General features: G+C 40.7%; 1 protein-coding gene across 7 annotated transcripts in view; it reads right to left on the reverse strand.

The window, feature by feature from the left end:
* camkk1a (calcium/calmodulin-dependent protein kinase kinase 1, alpha a) overlaps positions 1 to 21,799 on the reverse strand; it is a 53,309-nt gene that overhangs the window by 13,550 nt on the left and 17,960 nt on the right. For 4 of the 7 annotated variants that reach the window (XM_061703359.1, XM_061703358.1, XM_061703356.1 and 1 more), the window contains exons 2-7: positions 10,437 to 10,484; positions 9,699 to 9,752; positions 6,324 to 6,375; positions 5,716 to 5,849; positions 2,380 to 2,416; positions 2,024 to 2,045 (exon numbers count right to left, since the gene is read on the reverse strand). In XM_061703359.1, coding sequence (XP_061559343.1) covers positions 2,024 to 2,045; positions 2,380 to 2,416; positions 5,716 to 5,849; positions 6,324 to 6,375; positions 9,699 to 9,752; positions 10,437 to 10,484 — 347 coding nt within the window. Of the gene's footprint in view, positions 1 to 2,023; positions 2,046 to 2,379; positions 2,417 to 5,715; positions 5,850 to 6,323; positions 6,376 to 9,698; positions 9,753 to 10,436; positions 10,485 to 15,483; positions 15,920 to 21,799 lie in introns of all 7 variants that reach the window. The other 3 variants (XM_061703362.1, XM_061703361.1, XM_061703357.1) reach the window with 1 other exon arrangement.

Consider the following 21,799-nt stretch of genomic DNA (forward strand, 5'->3'; position numbering starts at 1 on the left):
CTTGAAATTGATTGATGACGTCCAGAGAGTCCTCAGAAATCGAGTAGCATAGTCAAAGTCAAACACCACGAATGTTGTATTTTTACTGCAGGCCTTATTGCCCAATTTCAAATTAGTGTTTTTCGCTGAAGGTGATTTCCCACGAGTGTGTTGTTTGGGTAGACATGTTTAAAACGCCATTGATTGGCACACGGGGATAACATCCAGATCACAATTACAGGATATACTGTCGCTGATCTGTCTGTCCGTCTACAGTGCTTTTACATTTGGGATATTGATTTTTATACCTGTATGATCAAGGCCGAATATGGATTTGAGTCGGGCATCTCTGATTGTATGCGGTTTGGCCCACATGGGAGAAAAAAATGTTTTGGTAGATGCCAGAGGGAGTCACTGATTTATTTTGATTGATTAAACTTTAGTGATCCCCATGATGACATTCATGTCACACTTTTAGGAGAGATGTTAAAGTGAGGGGGCTTCACGAAGTTGTCATGCCCGAGCAGTTGGCGTGCAGCGCCATGCCAAAGCTCGCTTTTATACCAAAATGTTATCACTAATGTATCAAAACAAGCACACATAAATACTGTACATAGGATGTCATTAAAATATAGAAGGTGTCATGAGCGGTGCCCTGCAGTCCTTTTTGGTGGAGCCTGGTGGCGCTTTGCGCTCCTCTTGCCCACCTCGGCCGCGAACCTGTCATCAATCAGCCCTCATCACCACCTGCATAAAAGCCTGCCTGATCCCGGAAACTCTCGCCAGAGTATTAACGCTCTCTTGCGGTACAACGGCTCTCAAGCGTCTGGTCAGCCACGCCGCTTCTTGTGATTTCTCCTTCTCCTCAGTGCTCCCTTCGTGTCCCTCGCCGAGTTGACACCTTCCACCGCGCCGCCAAGCCAGCCGCCTGTCCTCGCCACCGCCTCCCACACGTTCCCTGCCTCAACAACCCGCCAGCATATCTCAAGGACCGTCTCCATTCCCCTTTGTTCAATAAACTTTTCATCACAACCGCTCAGCCTGCACCTGCTCTTGGGTCGCGTCTGAATAAACTTGTGACAAAAGGTGCCCCTAATGTCTTCCACCGGTGACATTAGATGGCGATAACGCTCCTTTTAGCTAATTTAGCGCAGGGGCTTCAACAAGGAAGAGTGGCTTGTTCCAACTTGCTATCTGGTACAAGGCGAGGGGGAAAAGGGATACATATGCAGCTCTGCACATCTTGTTCGTGCGAGAACGTTTCAATTTGTGCACCAAGGAGATCTGCCTTGATTTTGTGGATATGTTGGCATCAAAGACAGAGACAAAATATTGCTGAATCACTGTTTTAACACAATATTTTTTACCACTGTACTTGACAGGTCATCACAGAATTATTGGGGAACACTGTCACAGTTTTCTTTTTTTTTGGTCATGTGTTTTCCTTCCATTCAATTGCTATAAAGTACTGACTTCTCTAAGGTGATGTAACAATTGATTGCCTTGTCAGCCCAAACGCACCGCCAATCAAATAGTCTGGGTATGTTAATCCAACTTTGAAAAAGTCAAAAACCGTTAGATTGAGGTGGTGAGGTAGCAACACCTGATGGGACACGCCGAAAGTCGCAACGACACACAACATGTATTTTAACGATCTTGAGCGCCAAGATCTAAAGATCAAATGGCAAATCATATGTACTGTATGCATGCATGCAATTTATAACCACTTTTCCCTCCCACGTCTTATGTAACAACAACAATAGCTCATTTGATCACATTTGTTTAGCATTCTGGGGTTGCCAGCTCATGCATCCAGGATCTGACTTCTGCTGGTAATAAGCATGAACTTATTACAAATCCCTTTGAAGCCAGAAATGCCGCAAAGACCTGCACAGTGTCGGCTCGGAGCCCTGGAGAAGAACACTATAAAAAGGCTGAGGCTGGGGGCAGATGGATGGAGGGAATGAAGAAATGAGGAAGAGGAGGAAGGGAAACCATGGGGATGAGCCTTCAAATACTAACAAAGGACACAATCTCCACTCACCCTTTACGCATCAGCTCGAATACTGTCAGAAAAAGAGAAGGGATAGCAAATATGAATGCCCAAAACAAAATAATTCATGCAAACATTACACTGAGTTTTGCTACTGATGCAGCCTCAGGGTAGCGAGCCAGCAGCAAATTTATTGCCTTGAATTACAGCATCGAATTATCTAAATGTGCCACATTAAGCATGTGAGGCGTTTGACGGTCCAACTGTGACCTGGCAGCGCTGACGAGGGCTTGCGTGCGCCCGGAGGGAAGCCACGGACAAACTGAATTAGTTACATGAACACTAGTTGCATGCATGGGATTAGTCAGGTAGAAAGCAGAGAAAGAAAGAAAATATGGTGTGCATACCCATGTGAAGGTTATCCTCTGAAGGATCATCCAGCACCTGTCACATGGACACGACAGTGAATAACAGCGTGAGACGAAACATAAATAGATTTTTTTCTTACAAATCATTTACAAAAGATTCTTTTTTGGGTCCATCTGTGCATAATGCATATGTGGACTCAGTCGTGACATAAAAATGAAGGATTCCTCCTGACAGCTGCAGCGTTGTTTTGACCTGCACTGTTTTAACTATTTGACCTTTTCCGCAGACGCTCATGAAAGCAGATTACAGTTCGGCAACAGACAGAAGAGGAGCTTTCGTTTCAAAAATGTCATCCCCCGCAATGGGTCGCTTCACTCTTAACTGACGGTCTGTTTAATAAACAGACGTCATCGCTGTACTGCGGTTCGTGTGAGGCAACTCGCCACAACATCCTGGTGGCAAGAGGAAAGATAAAGATCTGTCAACGCAATGCCTCGTTGAACACATCAGTCCATCTGTGAATGCTTGCTTATAATCTAGTATCTTCAAGCAATAGTAAGCAACAATAATGGTGATGTGTACAATCTAATAATGCCTGTCATTGTGATTGATAATGCAAATTGACAAAATGACTCTGCATTTGTTGACCTATGTGAAGTTGAGGTGGAACCGCCAAAGTCAATGCTCTTAATAACATTTTAAACTGTCATAGACGTGTAAAATGATGTTGACTGCTAAAATAAATTGAAATAAAACAAACAATAGAGATTTGTTCATGGACATCATGATTTTTCTATTGGTAAAATTTCCATGCATTAGTGATATACTGTCAGTGATATACGTTGTTTTGCTTCTTTTTAAAGAGCCAAAAGATACAAATAAGGTGAATAAGATTTAGGGGTGGCAGAAGTAATTGATTCTTTAATGGATCGTGATGCAGCTGTAAATGATTCTGTATGTAATACAGTACAATGAATGATCATTTAAAAAAAAAAAAAAAAAAAAATGCTAGCAGAAAAAGTGGGAAGCTAAAGTGGAACAGTTAAAATCGCGCAAATAGTGTGAGATAATGACAAGACTTCACTGCAGCATATAATACTGTCCATGATAGTGGTTATTTATTCATAAGTAGTTATTTACATGATCGCAAAAGTCACTGTTGTTGTCACGCGCGTTCTTGCACAACTGTCAAGACGCAAACTTGTCTGCGAGCAGCGGAGCATACGTATGGGCCGCAGTGACGTAACATTTCTTTAATTGATGTGAGTGATGTGTCAAATGATTTTTGTGCGATTGAGACTAAGGCAAATATTTCCCACAATTAACGTCAATGCAAACACTGTTCTTTTACTTTTTGAAAAATACACAATTGAAACACCAGTGTTTGCCTTTTGTAATGCTGAGAAACATTGAGCCATTTTCTGAAAATGGTAACAGATTCCCAGCCATTGGTGGTTGTTGACTAATGTAGCGGATGACTAAGATGCACTAAAAGAGTAACTAAAATTACGGGCATGTTAGAAAAACTGAGATTTAATAGAAAAAAAGTTTTACTCTGTATGACTCAGCATGGATGATAATCCTTCTTCCATCTGCGACAAATGAACACATCACATTCATTGCTTTGAATGTGTTCTCCACTGTGTGCGTGGGCTCCAATATTCAAAACGAGAGAAGAGCAACTGGAACGCAATCGCATAGTCACTCAGAACTCAAGGAACAAATTGGATGTAATATGATTTGGCAAATGCATTCCCTTCCAAAAACGTATTGGAAAAAGAGACAATTCCTTACATTTGCTGTACACCCAAAACATTTAGGCTTCATCAAAAAAAAAAAAAAAAAATCAAACAAAAAACAAATGAGGCTGATTGGGAGAGCGTTCACGATGAAGCAAGATAATGACCCAAAAGACTCAAACTCAAAACGACAAAGGAATTCATCAGGGTAAAGAAGTGAATGGTTTTAGACTGCCCAAGTCAATCTCCAGAAACCAGAATTAACATCTCCAGAGAACATAATTAACCCCCCCCCCCCCCCAAACAAACAACAATTGAAAAAGGCTGTGGTGCAAGCCTGAAAAGCATTACAAAAGTCAAACAAAAGTTTGGCGATGTCGATGGATTACAGGCCTTGATGCAGTTATTGCGAGCAAAGAATTTCCAACAAAATATTAATCTGTATCTGATGCAGATTTGAATCTAGGACACAAAAAGCTGAAATGTTTGACCTCATTTTATTCACCTTTTTATACAAAACAATTATTTGTAGTTTTTATTCTAGTGTTTATTATTCCTAAACGTCTTCCTCCTTGGAAACTGTGGGTAAGAGAAGTTTGTTGAGAATAGAATCAACGTCTTTTAGCGATTAAAACTAAGTATGAATCCCCCATACACATTCATCATAAAGGTCCAGTCAAATATCGCATTACTCTTTGCTTCCAGGACAGCTTAGTCACCTATTTAGCTATTTACACTATCGGTACATAAAGTAGGTGACATAATAAAACAATAGAAGACAAACTGCAAAAGATTATCTTGTCACATGCCAGTTTAGTTTTCGTTTTTTGATTTTGTCTTCTATTGAGCCCGAGCCAGCTCCCGCTGTCCGCCAGTCAGCCTTATGATGTTCCTAGTTGGTTTGGTTTCATTGTCTTTCAGTTCCCTTGGTGATCGTCGGTGGGCCGAGCCGGCTGAGGCGCACCTGCAAGCGATTGCAAATTGGAGAGTTGAAAATCCAGCAGCAGCAGAAAGGAGTTGGCTGACTATTGCTTCTGCCATTGCCCTTTTTGTACTTCCTACGTCCTCGGTTCAGCGGTACACCCGTCCTGTGTTATTTTTACGCCACTCCAATTTTTTTTCCGTTGTAGTTTGCTTATTTCCTCGTTTCGGATTTATTGTTTGTTAGACCATTCCTTTCCACCAGCGTGCCCTTGGTTTATTATTGCTTGGAGTAACTCGCCTCACGGCGTACCTTTTTCGTCATTGCTTTTGGTTGTACTTTTGTATCCGTGCTTATCGTGTGTCTTTTGTTTATTAAAACACTACATTTATTCTTACACCAGCTTGTTGCCTGCCTCTGGATCCCTTTCCATTTACACGCACACTCTTGGCAAGCTTCAATTCCACCCAACTGACCTCGTCTGTACGATGAGTGTATTTAGTTCTCCTGTTTTCCTATCCTGTCAAAATACCGCTGTCGATGTCCTCTCGAGTAGAATGTTTTCCTTTGAGTGATTTCTTTCTTAGTGTGTGAAAAATGGTTGAAAACCAGGCCCAATCAAGATAAAAATGTTCCATGATCAATGTGTTGAAACCAGAATGCAAAATGTTTCGTTTTTATGTCTACCAGAAAAAAACTGGTGATCAACTCACCTCCACTAGTTTAACAATGTTGACATGATCAAGTTTTTTGAGGATGGCAATCTCTTGGTAGACTCTTTCCAGTGGTCCCAAGAATTTGGACTGCTCTCCTTGGACTGCTTTGGGTCCTCTTGGGGGTGGACGACCTGCAGAATCCAAACGGGTATGCACGCACGCACGCACACACACACACATTTCAAAATGAATCAAACCTGATCTAGCCACTATTTGGCATATTGGCTCTCTCTTCACGTAATAAAAAATATTGCAATGCCTTCATTAAAACACACACACACACAAACACAGTCCAGCATGGCCAAAACGGTCCACTTCAAGTAGGCCCTTATCAAAAGCCAGTCTGTGGCAATTCGGTACCAAAGTGCCCCAAAACAGATTTACAAAGAGGTTTTTTTTTTTTTTTTCTTTCCCCCATTTATTTGTACAAGAAATTATTCAAATGATAGGGAAAGCAACAGTTATCTTGACGTTTTTGCAATATAAGTTCAAACTTGACCTGTTGTGTGTTGTGGGGTGGGGCATGTCACAAAAAGGTTTGAGTACCTCTGTGTTATACTGTACAACGTGTACTTCAGTAGAAAATAGAATATTCCATGACTTACGTGGAAAACCACACTGCTTCATTAACTTCTTCTTGGATACCACTTTCATGGCCTGCAAAGCAGAAAGTCATTTTTGTCCGGTTACCTAAAAATTTAGAGCAGCTCAAACAAAACATCAATGAAGAATCTATTATTTATGGGGTAAAACAGAAATGTATTGGCAGCAATGTGTGTGTGTGTGTGTGTGTGTGTGTGTGTGTGTGTGCCAACTCACAGCATTAAAGTTACTAAAAGTAAGCGCATAACATTTTGATTGCTACACCTAAAATAACCCATTACATTAACACCTCTAGCTATGATGTATGAAACAAAGCTACTGCTGACAGAAACATTAACTGGGAAAGTGTATTGGAGAAGTGGCGAGACCACATTTGAAAGATTTAAATGCATTTTCGGCACCATGGTGACCTAGTGTTGAGAAGGTTTGCCTCACAGTTCCGGGTTTCTGGGTTCAAGTTTCGGCTCCGTGAGAGGGATTTTTTTCTACGGGTACTCCACCTTCCTCCCATTCCAAAGACATGCATGCTAAGATAATTGAAAACTCTAAATTGCACATCAGTGTAAATGTGAGCGTGAATAGTCGTTTGTCTACGTGTGCCCTGTGAATGGTTGGCAAGCAGTCCAGTGTTTAGGCTGATTTTTGCTCAAAGTCAGCGGGTACAGACTTGAATTCACCACTGATTGACAGAAAAATGGAAGGATGGCTCAACGGATTACATACTGGCCATGTATATTGTCTGTGGAGACAAAACTCCAAAAAAGGTGTTTGCCACTGAGTTTGTACAATAAGGAATCTCAACTATGCTGCAAATGTTCCACAAAATCTTGGAGGGTTAACAGTGAAAACGTTTGGCAACATGCATGTCGCATAAGAGCTAAGTGATCACAGAAAGGATCACATGAGATTTACAGTAACTCGGCATTGTTTTGTTTTTTTGTGTGTGCCTGCGCGCGTGCCGTGATGACTATCTAGCCTGATAGGGATCAGGTTTGCATGTGCCGGGCAGCTAAGACCAATATGAGCAGTACAATTAATCAAAATGATTAAATAATTGCATCCACAAATTAATTTGAACAAACAGATGCGAGCCAACTGGGAATTGCGTGAAGCCAAAAATGCTTTTATTGCCTTTAACTGGCACTCGCTTTTTTCTGCCGATGGAAAGGAAAGCCGGACTCGCTCTTGGCCGAGAAGTACTGGATATAGATAGGGTGGAGTAGAATTATGGTCCTATCTCAATTATTTGAGATAGGACCAGCTCTTTAAAAACGGGCTAATTATAGCATGACAAGAAGTAATAGTCAACACCAATTCAGGAATCCCAGTAAATACTTAATCAAGAAATTAGTGGGGGGGGGGGGGGGGTGTTTCAGTTTTTTGTAAAACAAATTGCAAAATATCTGAATAACAAACAATTGCATCAGAACATTTTAGCATTGTACATATTTCACTTTCTACATACTGGCATATTAACAAAACAATCAAAGAAACAACATTTTCAGGGCAAAATAGGGCAGCTGTGCGATCAACCTGACACTGGGTGGCGGTGTAGTAAATTTGTTACACATTGTAAATCCCTCCTCAGCAGTTACTGATGAAATTAGTCGCAGCGATGTTACTGATACGCTTTCCATTTTGATCCACCAGAGCACATTGGTCTGCGCGCGTGCCATCGTGCATGCGTGTAAACATGATGAAAACCGTAAACGTGTGGCACGAGAAGCCGAGATAAAAGCTCGCATGGAACAAATCTCCAATGACCAGGAAACAGGAATCAACAATCTACGACGTGTCATTACTCATCTGCTCCACTCTCGCTTCCCGTCACTGTCATTTAGGATTATATTCGGGTGTCACTGGAGACAAGCTGCAATAACCCCCAATTTTCCCAGGAGGCCACAATTTTTGTCACACTCAACAATCAGTGTCACCAGAGAATGCTCCGAAACGTAAGAATGTAGACGCATTCAAAACATGTACTCCTCCTTACGGATCTTAAGAATGAAACCGGATGCTTCTGCAAACATCTCTTAGGCTCGGCGGCGCCGGTGTCAAACTGGTGGCCCGGGGGGCCAGATCCGGCCCGCCACATCATTTTATGTGGCCCGCGAAAGCAACTCAAAATTGCTCATGTTCTGGTGTAATATCGCTGAGATATTTGCTAGCAATTTCTTGTTACCACTCCCACTTTGAAAAGAAGTGTAATAGTCAAAAACATCGGCTTTTGTATCGGCTTCTGATTTCAAAACTGGTCAGTCATCAATCGGTTGTGTATACTGTATGTAATTCCAATATAGGAGGTCATCTTCCATTTATATGGGTTCATAATTGTAGCGGCCCTCAGAGGGAAATCATAACTACGGTGTGGCCCGTGACAAAAATGAGTTTTGACACCCCTGCTCTTCAGTATACAGTACGTCCTTGGATGATCTAATACTGCAACATTTGTACTGGAAACCATGTTCATGATGTTCTTCTGCATTTGGCCAGCTTAAGCCTCATGTAGGTAGCTTTGCACAAAACGGAGAGCGCGGTATCCCTTGTGTCTCACTTTTTTGACATGAAGGAAGGAAAACCTGGAAGAATATATTTTGAAACTATTGGAGAGGAAACATGCTAAACTTAATGTATGGAATAACTGTAGTTGAGAAATAAAATCAGAAGGGGCTACAAAGTACTTCAATTCACATTCTCAACCACAGACAATACAGTGCATGGGTCGCAAACCTTTTTGCAAAACAGCTACTTAGTGGGTACTGATTAAGGCAAAAGAGCTACCAGTTTGATACACGCCACTTTTGGAGTGGCCTCGTCAAAGTCTGGACTTGAATTCGATTGAAATGCTGTTGCATGACCTTAAAATGATTCCATCTCGAAAAACCTCCAATCTTTGTGAATTAAAACAATTCTGTGAGGAAGAGGAGGCCAAAATATCTCCACAGAGATGTGAAAGATTCATTGCCAGAAAATGCTTGATTTCACTTGTTGCTGCTGAGTGGTGCCGCTAGTTTTTCCACACATGGCCAGGTAGATTCGAATAAAAAAAAAAAAAAATCCCCCCCTTCATAAATAATATCACCACTTAAAAACCGTTCACATGGGTTAATTTTGTCTGATATTTCGATTTTTTTGGCCTTAACACAACGTCGATAATGGAAGCGTGGATGCATTGGAAGTGGCGCTTGTTGTTTGCAAGGGAACTAGAGAAAATCAAAGAGGCAGAAAGCTACTGAGGTGGAAGACGGGGAAAAAAAATCAATGGCAAAGAGGACATTTACGGAGCGCTTCCTGTCTACACAACAGAGGCACAGGGACTCGTGATTGTAGCTCGTCTTAAAGGGAAAGAAAGCGCTTCAATAGTTTTGCGTACTTACATAATGTTTGTCGTCATCCTCATTGTATGCAAGTTTGACCACACCATAGGAACCCTGCAAAATAAAAACAAAAAGGGTTCGAAGGTGCATGAGAATCTTAAGTTTTAAAACCCCAGTTTTTTCGTTCATTAATAACACAAACAAATTATCCATCTGAGACGACGGGTGCACTGAATCCATTCAAAAACATTTTGGGCCTGTACACCTTCCCACACACTCTGCTTCAGGATCTCTGCTCACCACTTCTGGTTGGGTAGTGTGCTTCGAGCATTTCTGGCACCTTGCTGCTTTTAAAGTAAACCAAGCATGTGTGGAAGACAGGTTGCGTGATTTGTGTGTAACTAATGCACATGTGTGCATTAGTCCTTCCAAAATGCATGCCACAATCTAAAATCTCGAAACATCAAGTTGAGCGTTCTCTGCTATAGTCCATTTCTTTTCACATTCATGACAGAAAGATGTTCATCCTTTTATCAAATATCTAATCCTAAGATTAAATGCGTACACCTGGATTGAAAGGTCTTACCAAAGTTCTATCGACAAGTCTGCCTTTGCAAAGATAGGGGTTTCTCATGCTTTGTGCCTCATAGCAAAAACAGCTAAAATTGTAGAACCAAAAGTTACACCACAGTAAAAAACATATTTTATGAGATATGTAGTTGATTATGCAGCTGTATGACCTGCGACTATTGTTTCAAGCACGACAAGCCTAAATATTAAAAAAAACTAAAAACTCACCTTTCCAATTTCACTCTTCAACTTATACTGGTTCAACTGGATACAATCCTGGGAAGGGTAGAAAAGAGGAGAGGAAAGTAGGAGAGAAGGAACCTGAATCATCAATCATTCTTGACACATTGGCCAAGGAAAGAAAAAAACAGTGTGTGTGTGTGTGTCCAAAGTTGATTTCCGATGGTGCGGTCAGTACTTTCTGTTTACTCTCTGCAAGTACATTAGAGTGCTACTGCTTAGAAAGGCTGCTCTGCAGTTCCATAGCAACCAACGCCACTACAAATCAGTGTCAGCCAGCCAGTAGAGGAGAGCAAACCACGGCACAGTCAGAGGCTTTGGATGGCGCAGGGACACACACGCACACACAAAAGTTGGTGAGTGCTTAAATAGTAGGATCAAGAGATGGATTCATAGTGAAAATGGATGGAAAACATCTCTGATGAGAGTTGGTAGGTGATGTTGGCTTGAGCCAGAACAGTGCCTGAGGCTTGTGTTTCCAGGCTGAGAGTGGGGGAAGAATATTTTGTTGATGGTGCAAAACAGACGAGAATAGCATGACCAAAAAAAATACAGTAGCAGCTCATGTTGCTGTTGTTTTAGAAACAAAAAATATATTATGAAGCAGGTTATATAATGCGCTGCTTGCTGGGCTAACAATAATAATAAAAAAAAAAAAAAACTCATCACAGCTGGGACTAGGATTTTGTGTTGGAGGTTGCTGACTGGTGTGATGGTGTGAGGCAGTGTGGGCAAGGTTGAGAACAAGCGTCTGAAAGGAGATTCGTCTGGTCAAGTACATTCAGAGGGCCACCTTGAAACGGATTGCTTTAATTCAAAGGCAACTCCGCATTAGGGGCAGATGTTTTTTTTTTTTATTTTTTTTTATAAATAATTGTATTCTAAAACAAATCACTGTTGTCATCATGGTGGTTTTGTTTAATGTCTTATTATAGAAGCCAATCAAATTGCTGATAAGGAATAAATCATTGACTGTAAATCGCATAGACTAGGAAAATAAAAATGTCGAATTTCAAACAGTTTAATTTGTGCTTGTCGAATGATAGATATTTCATTTGGAATTCTCCCACGAATACATCTACCTAAGTGCTTACCCCACAATTTTTAGACACACAGCACTGCTTTGATTGGTTAGTGGAAGATAAACAGGAAAAAATAGGGCAGTGGCTAAAGGAGGCAGAGACAAAAACTCAAAAACAAAGGATAAGTAATCAAAGTCACGGCGAAGAAACCATGATGGCGGGAGTTGAAAACATGACGGAGTGAAACCATGATGCAGTGATCAAATTGATATTTGAGCATTTCGGCATTAGAGGCTGGAGAATGGGGTGAGCATGCTGTGACAACGCGAGAGATTGCGTGATTTCCGAAGACGAAAAACACTTGGAAAAGCAGCTATTACAAGACAAAATTTCTCTTTTTCCTTTTTCAGCAGCGGCTGGTCGCTTTGTTCTTTTCCCTTTTCCTTCGCCAGCTACCCTAGCAGCGGTAACTCGGAGAGAGCTACATCAACGCCAACTCGTCTGTCACGGAGGATCTGAGCCCTCGCCTCAAGCTGCCGCTGAAGAGGAAAACAAGCTGATTCTTCCACTTCATTCGAGGATTTACTCGATTCGACAGACACACAGACTAGTGTCCTCCTCTCAATCGACAAGAAATTGTCAATTACAGCTGACTTGCGTCGCCAAGAGATCGCCAAACTCCGAGAGAGATCGGAGTTCACGCAACAACAGGTCAGAGAACTAAGATTAGATAATACTGCGATCAAAGATGATGTCAACGTCAGCGGAACTACACATTTCACGTGCTCTTTACACACTTGTTAAACTTGTCAGCCAATTCTACAATTATCATGGGAGGTGATTCTAACCTTACTGCTAAATCCCATAATAGAGCGCTCAAATGCCCCAGTATACGAGAGCAGTATATGGACAACTTTGGTCTTGTTGACATATAGAGGCTGAAAAACCATACAAAAAAAAAGAATACACATTTTTCTCGTCGGTTCACCACTGTTTCTCAAGAATATATTTTTTTCTTTCAAACAATTCGGAAGCTCAAAGAATTACCTCCAAAATACATCCGATCATCAGCGACCATGGACCAATTTCTCTCAATCTAAAAAGTCAAGTTTGGGACCCCCACCAACATGGCGCTTCAACACGTCCCTACTGAAGGACCCGGAGTTTGATTCTTTCGTAAGGAAGGACTGGGACGAGTTTTTGCAACTCAACGACTCCCGAACCATATCCCCATCTCTGCTGTGGGAAACCGGCAAAGCTGTATTGAGAGGTCGAATCATATCATACTCAAGTACAATAATAAATCTGGAAAATTCCTTGCGAACCAACTTCAGCGCAATTAAGAAAAGTCATTCATTACAGCATTCCAAATTTAAACAGCAACTGTACACAGTCACCGCTAGAAATACATGAAATATTTTACAATTATGATAGCATCTTCGAACCACCCAGACTAAAAATAAATTGAAACTTTCATTAAGGATCTAAACATTCCTCAATTAGGTACACAAATTAAAGACAGCCTCGATGTTCCTTTAACCATCACGGAATTGCATAACTCATTAAAAAAAATGTCCAAATGGGAAGAGTGCCTGGCCCGGACGGAATCTCCGTTGAATTCATTAAACATTTCTGGCCAATACCCGCGCCTCTATTTTTCAGAACAGTCAAGGAGATAAACGATAAAGGTCAAATTAGTAGCCATATGAACACAGCTTCAATTACATTTTGACTAAAGTCAGGTAAAGACCACACTCTCCCTAATTATCGGCCCTTATCGCTGATTAATGTAGATATCACGATTATCTGGAATCCCTCGCAGCGAGACATGAAAAGGTAGTCCCGTTGATAATCTACTATGACCAGACAGGCTTCATTAAAGGTTGAAGTGCCACAAATAATGTCAGACATCTGTTAAATTTAATAAGCATGTAACAGCGTAAAAATCTAAATGCAATCATCATCATGTCACGCAGAGAAAGCTTTTGATAAAGTTAACTGGGCTTTCCCGTTTGCAGTACTTCGCAAATTTGGCTTTGGAGATTCATTTATACATTGGATAGCAACATTATACAATTCGCCGAAAGCGACAGTCACCACAATTAGTATTACTTCACAAAGTTTTACTTTACAAAGAGGAAGTAGACAAGGCTGTCCACTCTCACAATGCTATTTGCCATATTCATCGAACCTCTTGCTGCCGCTATACGTCAGAATGCCAATATTAAAAAGGTATCTGCTTGCTAGTGACAGAACACAAAATCAAATCTGTATGCTTATGAAATTCTTCTTTATTTACAGGAACCCGAGTATTCTCTATGGGCGGTCTTCAATCTCAAAACATTTTCACAAATATCAGATTACTCTATCAACTGGACAAAATCAACAATACTCCCAATAACAGCAAACTCATGGACTCCTGCAGACCAAATCCCAGATAACCCTATTCCTATAGGAAACATTAAGTATTTGGGTATTAATATTTCGCCAAAAATCGCAGAGCTAGCCAATCCAAATTACACACCACTTCTGGAAAAAAGTCTCCAGCTAATATAGCCGGGCTTGGGACCGGCCTACAGTTTGCACTGGCTTGTGCCCCCCGTAGGGCTGCATTTAAGAAAACAATTCTATTAAACTGGAAAAACAAACACGCTATTAACATCAATCACTGGCTAAATCTCATCATAGAATATATTGCGTGAGAAAAAATATCACACTCCAATATTATAATAATCCTTGCTGACAAGCTTTCAAAACGGATGACGCAACAACGCCATGTACAGTATACAGCTTGAAAATCATCACAGAATGTGAACATTTAAGGCCTGATTTACCATGATCGCAAATAGTGGGCGCTAAATAGCGGATTCACTCGCAGATTGCACGCTTTTAGGAACAGGTGTAAAAGTGGTGGAGACCACCATATTTAAAAAGAGGGTTTTGCATTTTTGCTAGCTCTGATGGTTTTCACCATCACAAATTAGAGCGAGCACTGCAAGCGCAAAATTAAGTTTGAAGTGATGGAATAGGAAGTGTTAGTCACAGACAGACAAACATACTGTAAGTGAGTTACAGAAAAGAAATGCATCACGCCGATAATTTCGGGGAAGCCAGCGACCACTGAAAAAGCCATGTATTGTTTGATTTACGTAACCTGTCCCGAGCGCCCAACCTGCATAACACTCTCGGGCAGCACACGCAGTGCTCGGAGGCCAGCACCAGACAACTGACACACTGCGCGCTGAAATGACCAAGATGGAAGTAAATGCAGGGTTGAAATGAGTTTTGTCATAGGTGACCAGGTCCAGTTCAGCCCTTCCATCATTCAGGACCTCCCAAATTACATTGCTGACGAGCGGGTTGCTATCATTTCCGATTTGTTTGTGGCATTTAAAAAATGTTCACGAGTTAATAAGATCCGTTGTCCGCATCGCCTCTCATTTTGCCTGTGCCTCTTCGTCATGGTTACGTACGGTGGTGCTGTGAGCACAGTCCTTTCAGACGTAGTCTTTAAAGACTTAAATTGCGCAATCGCACTTGGTTTCAGGTTTGATAAATCACATTGCGCATGCTAAATTCATCCTGGTTACCTATACTCCTACTAGAACGTGCAAAATGAACTGCACAGCAATTTTGCATATTTGGCAGACCATTAGTAGATCAGCTTCATCATCTGTTTGCATGAGCAATAATGTTTACGTTCATTTTTTGCATGTGAAATCCTTTCGTAAATCAGGCGCTTCGTAACCGAATGACCTAGGAATTTTACGTCGTGCAGTGTGGCTTGTCGACCGCAGAAAATGTGACCTTAGCTATCTCGGTCAAGCGATGACATGCCTATAGCCGCATGACATTTGACTAGCTATATCCTTTAAAACTAATTTATTTGATGAAAATGTGTTTGGAAAGCATTCACATCAACATTTAATTCTTCTAGATATCATATAAGATATTGACATCCCCAAAATTGACAAAAAGACTCCAAGAAAACCTCCTTTTGTTGTAATCCTCACCTGAGAGTCTGATATGGACACACGTTTCGACTCCACCGTGGGCCTTCGAGCCACCCGAGGGGAGACGTGTGTGTCGCCCCCTCCGGAGGAGAGGTAAGTGCCTCTCTCCTGTAGAGAGAACTTCCTCCCAGACAACTGAGGACGTGATGGTTGAGTCCTTTTGGGCTGATCCCTGTCCAGTTTTGCACGTCCATTCCTCACAGAACCACCCAGATCTTCCGTGGACATGGCGGCCAGCATGTCTGTGAGACTGGTGCTCTGTTCTTCAGAACTGGACTCCAGCCTCTCGATGCCAGGCTCACTGCTCATCGCCATGGCAGGAGGAGAGGTGGGCTTGGCACAGGCGGAGTTGGTGGGAAGAGTATAATTGAGCCTCCACCAGCATCAATATGAACTGGACCAGCTGGCGTTTGCAGCGTTCTGGGTGTTACAGGAACTGGAAACCCCCCCAGAAAAGAAAAATGCCCCATTAGCTACTAATTTTGCATTTCTTAAAAGACAGTATAGTGGGCATTGTATAATGAAAATTGAAAAGGTGTACTCAGACTACTTTATTCCAACATATACTACTATAATATTTCAGGATAGGGGTTGGACGACTTCAGATTTGTTTTGTAGTCAACGGTAAGGTGATGATAGTCAAGTGCATTTCCAAACACAAGCTTGCTCACTCACTCACTCACTCTCCTTGCCATCCTCAACTGCACAGGCCCCACCCCTTGCAACTCATTTATCCAATCACATTCAGATACCTTCAAGGTACAGTCAGAATTTCAACAACAGGGTACGTACTTGTTACTGGGGTTGGGCAACGTTTGAATTTGAGCGATTCCGGTCCCGATTCTGGTTATTCATTTCAATTCTGGTTCCAAACGTTACTCGATTCAGTTTCTTTTAGGGGGCTGGGTCAAAACGGTTTGCATGGTTTAAAAAAAATGGGTGTCCAAATTATGAACATCCATTTTCTTAGCAGCCCGCAGCATAGACTAAAATGAACATTTTGACTCAGGGATGCTTTTTTAGATCGGCGAAAACAAGTTACACAACTACTTTGTGCTGTACTGGTGTTTTTAGGTCACGGAAAGAAGTGTTTCAATTTAACAAACAATCTGATTTAATGGACCACCCCCTACCCCTATTAGTCCGTTAAATTGAGGTTCCACTGTATAACCTTTGAAAGTTAACTTAAGTTGACCTTCTCTAAACTTTACAGTACAATTGTTAAATGTTTGACTGTTTTTGCACACTTTGCTATTCTACAACAAGGAGCTGACAGCAAAATTCACAGCAGGTGTTTGATCCATAAATCAATAAATACATTTCCAATGACATCCGCTTCTATGCATTTCTGTGACTCTTCCAGTCTCTCCGTATATGTTACAACACACTGTGACACTAGATCAGTGGCCACTTCCCTCTGAGAGCAGCGTCAAAATGTGAATTGCCTGATAGAGGACTGTTTGAATCCCAATTCTAACTGAACCGTATTGGCAGATTCACGGATCAAACATCTGCTGCGAAATGCGCAACTGAGCTCGTTAAAAACCAGCAAAAAGTACTGAAACGTTGACAGCTGGCCAATTTATGTTGACCCTTGGTTATGGTGTCGTGAAATTTAGCTTCATCCTGATTTTTCACCCAAAAGCCAAATATCCCTAAACTTTTTGTGAGTTAACTTAGTGATGCCAGTAACGCGTTACTTTGTAACGTTACTCAAATTGTGTGGTCCGGTGACATCATAAGTAATGTAACGCGTTACTTTTTATATTAGAGTAGTCACATTCCAGTTACTTTGATTTAGCTGCCAGAGTTGAATATACTTTTGAATGATAATGTGCTATTTATGCTCAGGCAACAGATATTTATCATTAACAAACAACAATGCTTGGGAACATGAGGCAAGTCAATAACCAAGACACTTGATTCAGTCACGGTGCATGTCATAAGTGTAGAGCAATTTTCAGCCTTTGTTTCAGTAATGACTAATAAAACAGACGAAGCACTATATTCTTAACTATCCATAACTAAAATGCACACAACGACTAACTACAATATCGAAAAAAGGCAAAATATTTATCAACGGAGCCATCTGGGGCAATGACGTCACGTGACGTGTTGCACGTTTTCCGCACATAGTCCACTCACGTGTACAAGCCAGTGGCGCAAACACAATGTGCGTGTGTGTCTGCCTGCGAGTGCTGGACAAATGCACTGAGGGGAAAAAGCCATTTAAAATCCAATCTCAAAAGCTACAAAGCTCATGTTGGAGTCCTTTGGGTGTCCCCAACATCCTTATCAAACACATGCAGATTGACTGGCACACCACAAAGTGTACGGATAAAAAGAGCAAAAGTGAGGTGTGTGTAGTTGTGCGCCTCCAGACTTTCCTCTCTAATGACAAACTGCCCCCATGACAGATCATATCAAAAAAACTTACGGGGTTTTCGGGATACCAGTCGATTTCTTGCCTTGTGATACGAGCAATCGTTTGAGATATGACTGCACTTCAGACCCCCACCGCTAGATTGCGGCGGCAAAATTCACAACATACGGCCACCATCGATTCACACTGGTTTACTTGCAGTGGCAGGACAATATCAGTTGGTGGCAGTAATGTGCCATTAAGCTAGTTTGCCAACCGCCAACAGATCCCGATCCCACAGAATAAGAACAAGGACAGGACAATACTTCAGGTACCGTCATGTTTTGTGCTCCCATTTTGCGTGTTTGCAGGTAATGTGGAAAGCAAATGTAATTACTGTGTTTTTCATAAAGTAAAATGACTTGGAGTGTAAATTTCATATGAAAAAAACAAAAACAACGGAATTTTGGTGTTTTGGGTTGGAATGGATTAATTGCATTTCATTCAATCCAATGGGGAAAGAGGATTTGAGATATGAATATGGTCACAGAACAACACAAACTTGTACCTCAAGGTACAGTATTATAATTATTATTATCTATTCTTCACCAGGAAACACTGTGCTGGAACATACTGCATTCATAACTAGTGAGCCATCAAATTGTGGGTCCAAAAATAATCAAATGCAGGGGCTTTTATGTAATTATATGAGGAAATTATACAGTGCTCAACCTTAATGACTCTACCCAACCAGTAGAAAATATTACGTTGCCATCAAGAATCAAGTTTCTCAGGAAGACTGTATTGCAAAATTACTTCTACAAAACCAAATGCAAATGAGATTTATCAATGTGCACACACAAACATACATACAGTATCTTTCTAACAAATTCATTAAATGTTGCAAAAATGAGTTTGACACCCTTGCTATAGACATTTGACGTCTGATTACTCAATGCCTTGTCTGAATATGTTCAACGAAAAGTGACAAATCCCACAACATTTTTGATTGTAAAATTAAATCATTATACATTTTTGTTCAAAACACTATATATCCAGAAATGTATTTTTATGGTTTCCAAGAGAAGCGCATGCAGTCGATTTTCTGCAACATTAACAACTTATTGTGTTTGTAATGCATTTTTGGTATAGTCAAGTCTATTATTTATGTATCACGACAGAGCAATGGAAGTTACTGTATCTCAAGGCACTGTTCCTGAATGAGTATGTCTAGAAGCATGCTCCTCACACATATTTTCGCAAGAAAACCAAGTGACGCCCGCATGAACCAGCACTATACAGGGCAGGAAGACAACAAAAACAGCATTTACTATTGAGTACACACTTTTGCTGCTTCGACACACTTGTAACCATGTTGTAATGCCTAGAAAATCTCCACAATAGAAGGGGGTAAATAAGAACAGAATGAACAATATTATCATCAATCACCTGAGCTAAGGTGCGGTATTTGGAGAAAATGAGAGTACTGAAAAGACTTGACCCAATTCAACACGCACAAGATTCCTGGAATCCATCTGCTGCTATCTGAAAGACAAATTTGCTTTAATTTCCCACATTGATATTTCCCTTGATTCAACCTAGGTGCCGCCAGTTGAAAGGGTTTGCTTCTCAGAACCTTCAAAAGTGTCCATCATTGAAATATATACTTATTTTAACAACAACTTACGTGTTTTGATACTTTTTTTCTTGCTCAGATGCCCATTCAACAAATAATAATTTACTGTGACTTTACTGTAAATTAGACCACAGTATGAGTAATTTTGGGCAGAAATGCATATGAATGTGTTCAATTCGGTGCCGGTCTACTCAGCATTCTATGTAAGATGCACTGTTTAATTATAATTGTCTTACCCAGTACTATACAGCATGTATAGTCTTAAAATATTGTGCAAACACGATAAGTCCTGTTATTTATTCATACTGCAAATGCACAGATCCATAGAACTAATGAAGAGGGTGTACCTATTTGACCATTTTAGATTTGATATTACTATTATTCAACATTCGAGAACGGGAAAGGCTATTAACAGTGAAGGGAAATGCATTGTTTAACTCCTGACTCATCCTGGGGAGGAAAAAAAAAAAAAGATTTTATTTTGCTCATTCATATCCCAAGATGTGACGATCAGTCTTTGAATGTGTTCCTCTCCACTGTGGCACTAATGGGAGCAATTGTGAATTTGTAAGCAATATCCGGCTGCGAGGCGGGTCGCAGCAGTGGTGTAGCGACCGTGACATTTCCCTGATAATCTACCACTATACTCTCATTTTTGTCCAGTATGTGCCCTTTGTATTTGGTCTGTTTTTTGACCTTCTGCTTTACTCATACATGGGACATGAATATTGAAATAAATAAACAGTTACTAAATAAAACACCCACTAAAGAAACCTGGAGTTTTCACAACAGTGCAGATTTTTACAGCTAAGTGGTAACAGTGATTTCCAATCGAGGGTGTCAGCACAAGGAATAAATAATTGATAACTAACTTAATGAAAAGATGCTAGTTCCATTTGAAATTGTCCATTTTAAAACTAAATTACTTTTGACTGCAACGTCGTAACGCAACAATTTGACCATAAGTGTCAATGTTCCTTTTATTGTCACTGCATATCAAGAAGTAGTTTAATTGCATGCTTTGTATCAAGATACAAGACTTCAATAAGAACATCCAGCCATATGTCCCACTTCAAACAACTTTATAATGTCTTGCTGTAATTAAATCTGCAGAAATGAAGCCATGAAAACCAATGACAGCCTTGAGAGCCACAGTTGAATATCAAGTGCTTTCAAGAGCGACCATCTCTGCTCAACTTTAGCCACCGAGAGGCGATAACGGTAAAAGCACCAAAGTGGTTTGTTGGACAAATGACTCCATTAGTGAATCACTTTCACTCTTAGCTGGCTTCGATCAGTCTGTGCCATCATTCAGTTGCATACAGATGGCAAACAATAAGACCCAAAGCGAGAGGATATCTTCAAGGAACATTCCATCTACAACCATATATTGGCTCTGACTTAGTTTTCTTTCTTGCTTTTTTTATGAGTCCTTGTCAGAGAGCAAAGAGCAAGCACTGGATTACCATTGTAAACATAGACGAATCCCCCAAGCTTTCTACTTCAAGCATTCGACCTTGCAAGCCTACATAGGTTTATTTATCTTTCTTCATTTTTATTCACTCATTATCTTTATTTCACAGTGGGAAATGGTAAGGGGCAGAGGCCATGGGTGCATGCTGGAAATGTGCACTGACTGGACAGTCATGATGTACAGCCACACAATATAGCGAAATCCAATAAAAGAGCTGCTCTAAAACACTGATTTACCAAAGAAAATTTGCAGTTCAAGATGTATTAAGTCAACAAAATCTTTATTCATCGAAGTTGTAATTTCAACGGTCTCAAATGGTAATTCTTCATACTTAAAATATTTATATCTAACATTTACATCCTGTGCAAGGTGCTGGGGATCTTCGCCAATCCACATAGTTTAGCTTGTAGTCTGCTAGCTTAAGGATAATGCTGACATAGGCGATGATTAGCATCTATGTGGCTGTGTGAGAACCCTTTAAGCAACGAACATTTGAACAAACTTTGCAGCAACACATGTAGACGGACAATATATCCTTTGCGAAGAATCACTATATGAATATCATTTGATTTCAAGGCAGGTCACGCCCCGCTTGCAATATGATACGTATGCTGCTGCATCCAGGCAGGAAGGTGTGAAGAATGAATTGGCCTTTATACTGCCACCAGGTGGCCAAGGATCATACACAAGAATGAGCAGCACAGCGTGCATTGAATGAGAAAGTGTCACAAAAACTGTATAATTATGTCACTAATGTATGTTTTCATAAAGTACAATATTATAGCGCTACTTTTCTCACTTTAAAATATTGATTTTTTTTTTGATGAATGTGATTCCCCCATCT

This window comes from Phycodurus eques, chromosome 17 (assembly GCF_024500275.1).
Source record: "Phycodurus eques isolate BA_2022a chromosome 17, UOR_Pequ_1.1, whole genome shotgun sequence".
In the NCBI taxonomy this organism is placed as follows: Eukaryota; Metazoa; Chordata; class Actinopteri; order Syngnathiformes; family Syngnathidae; genus Phycodurus; species Phycodurus eques.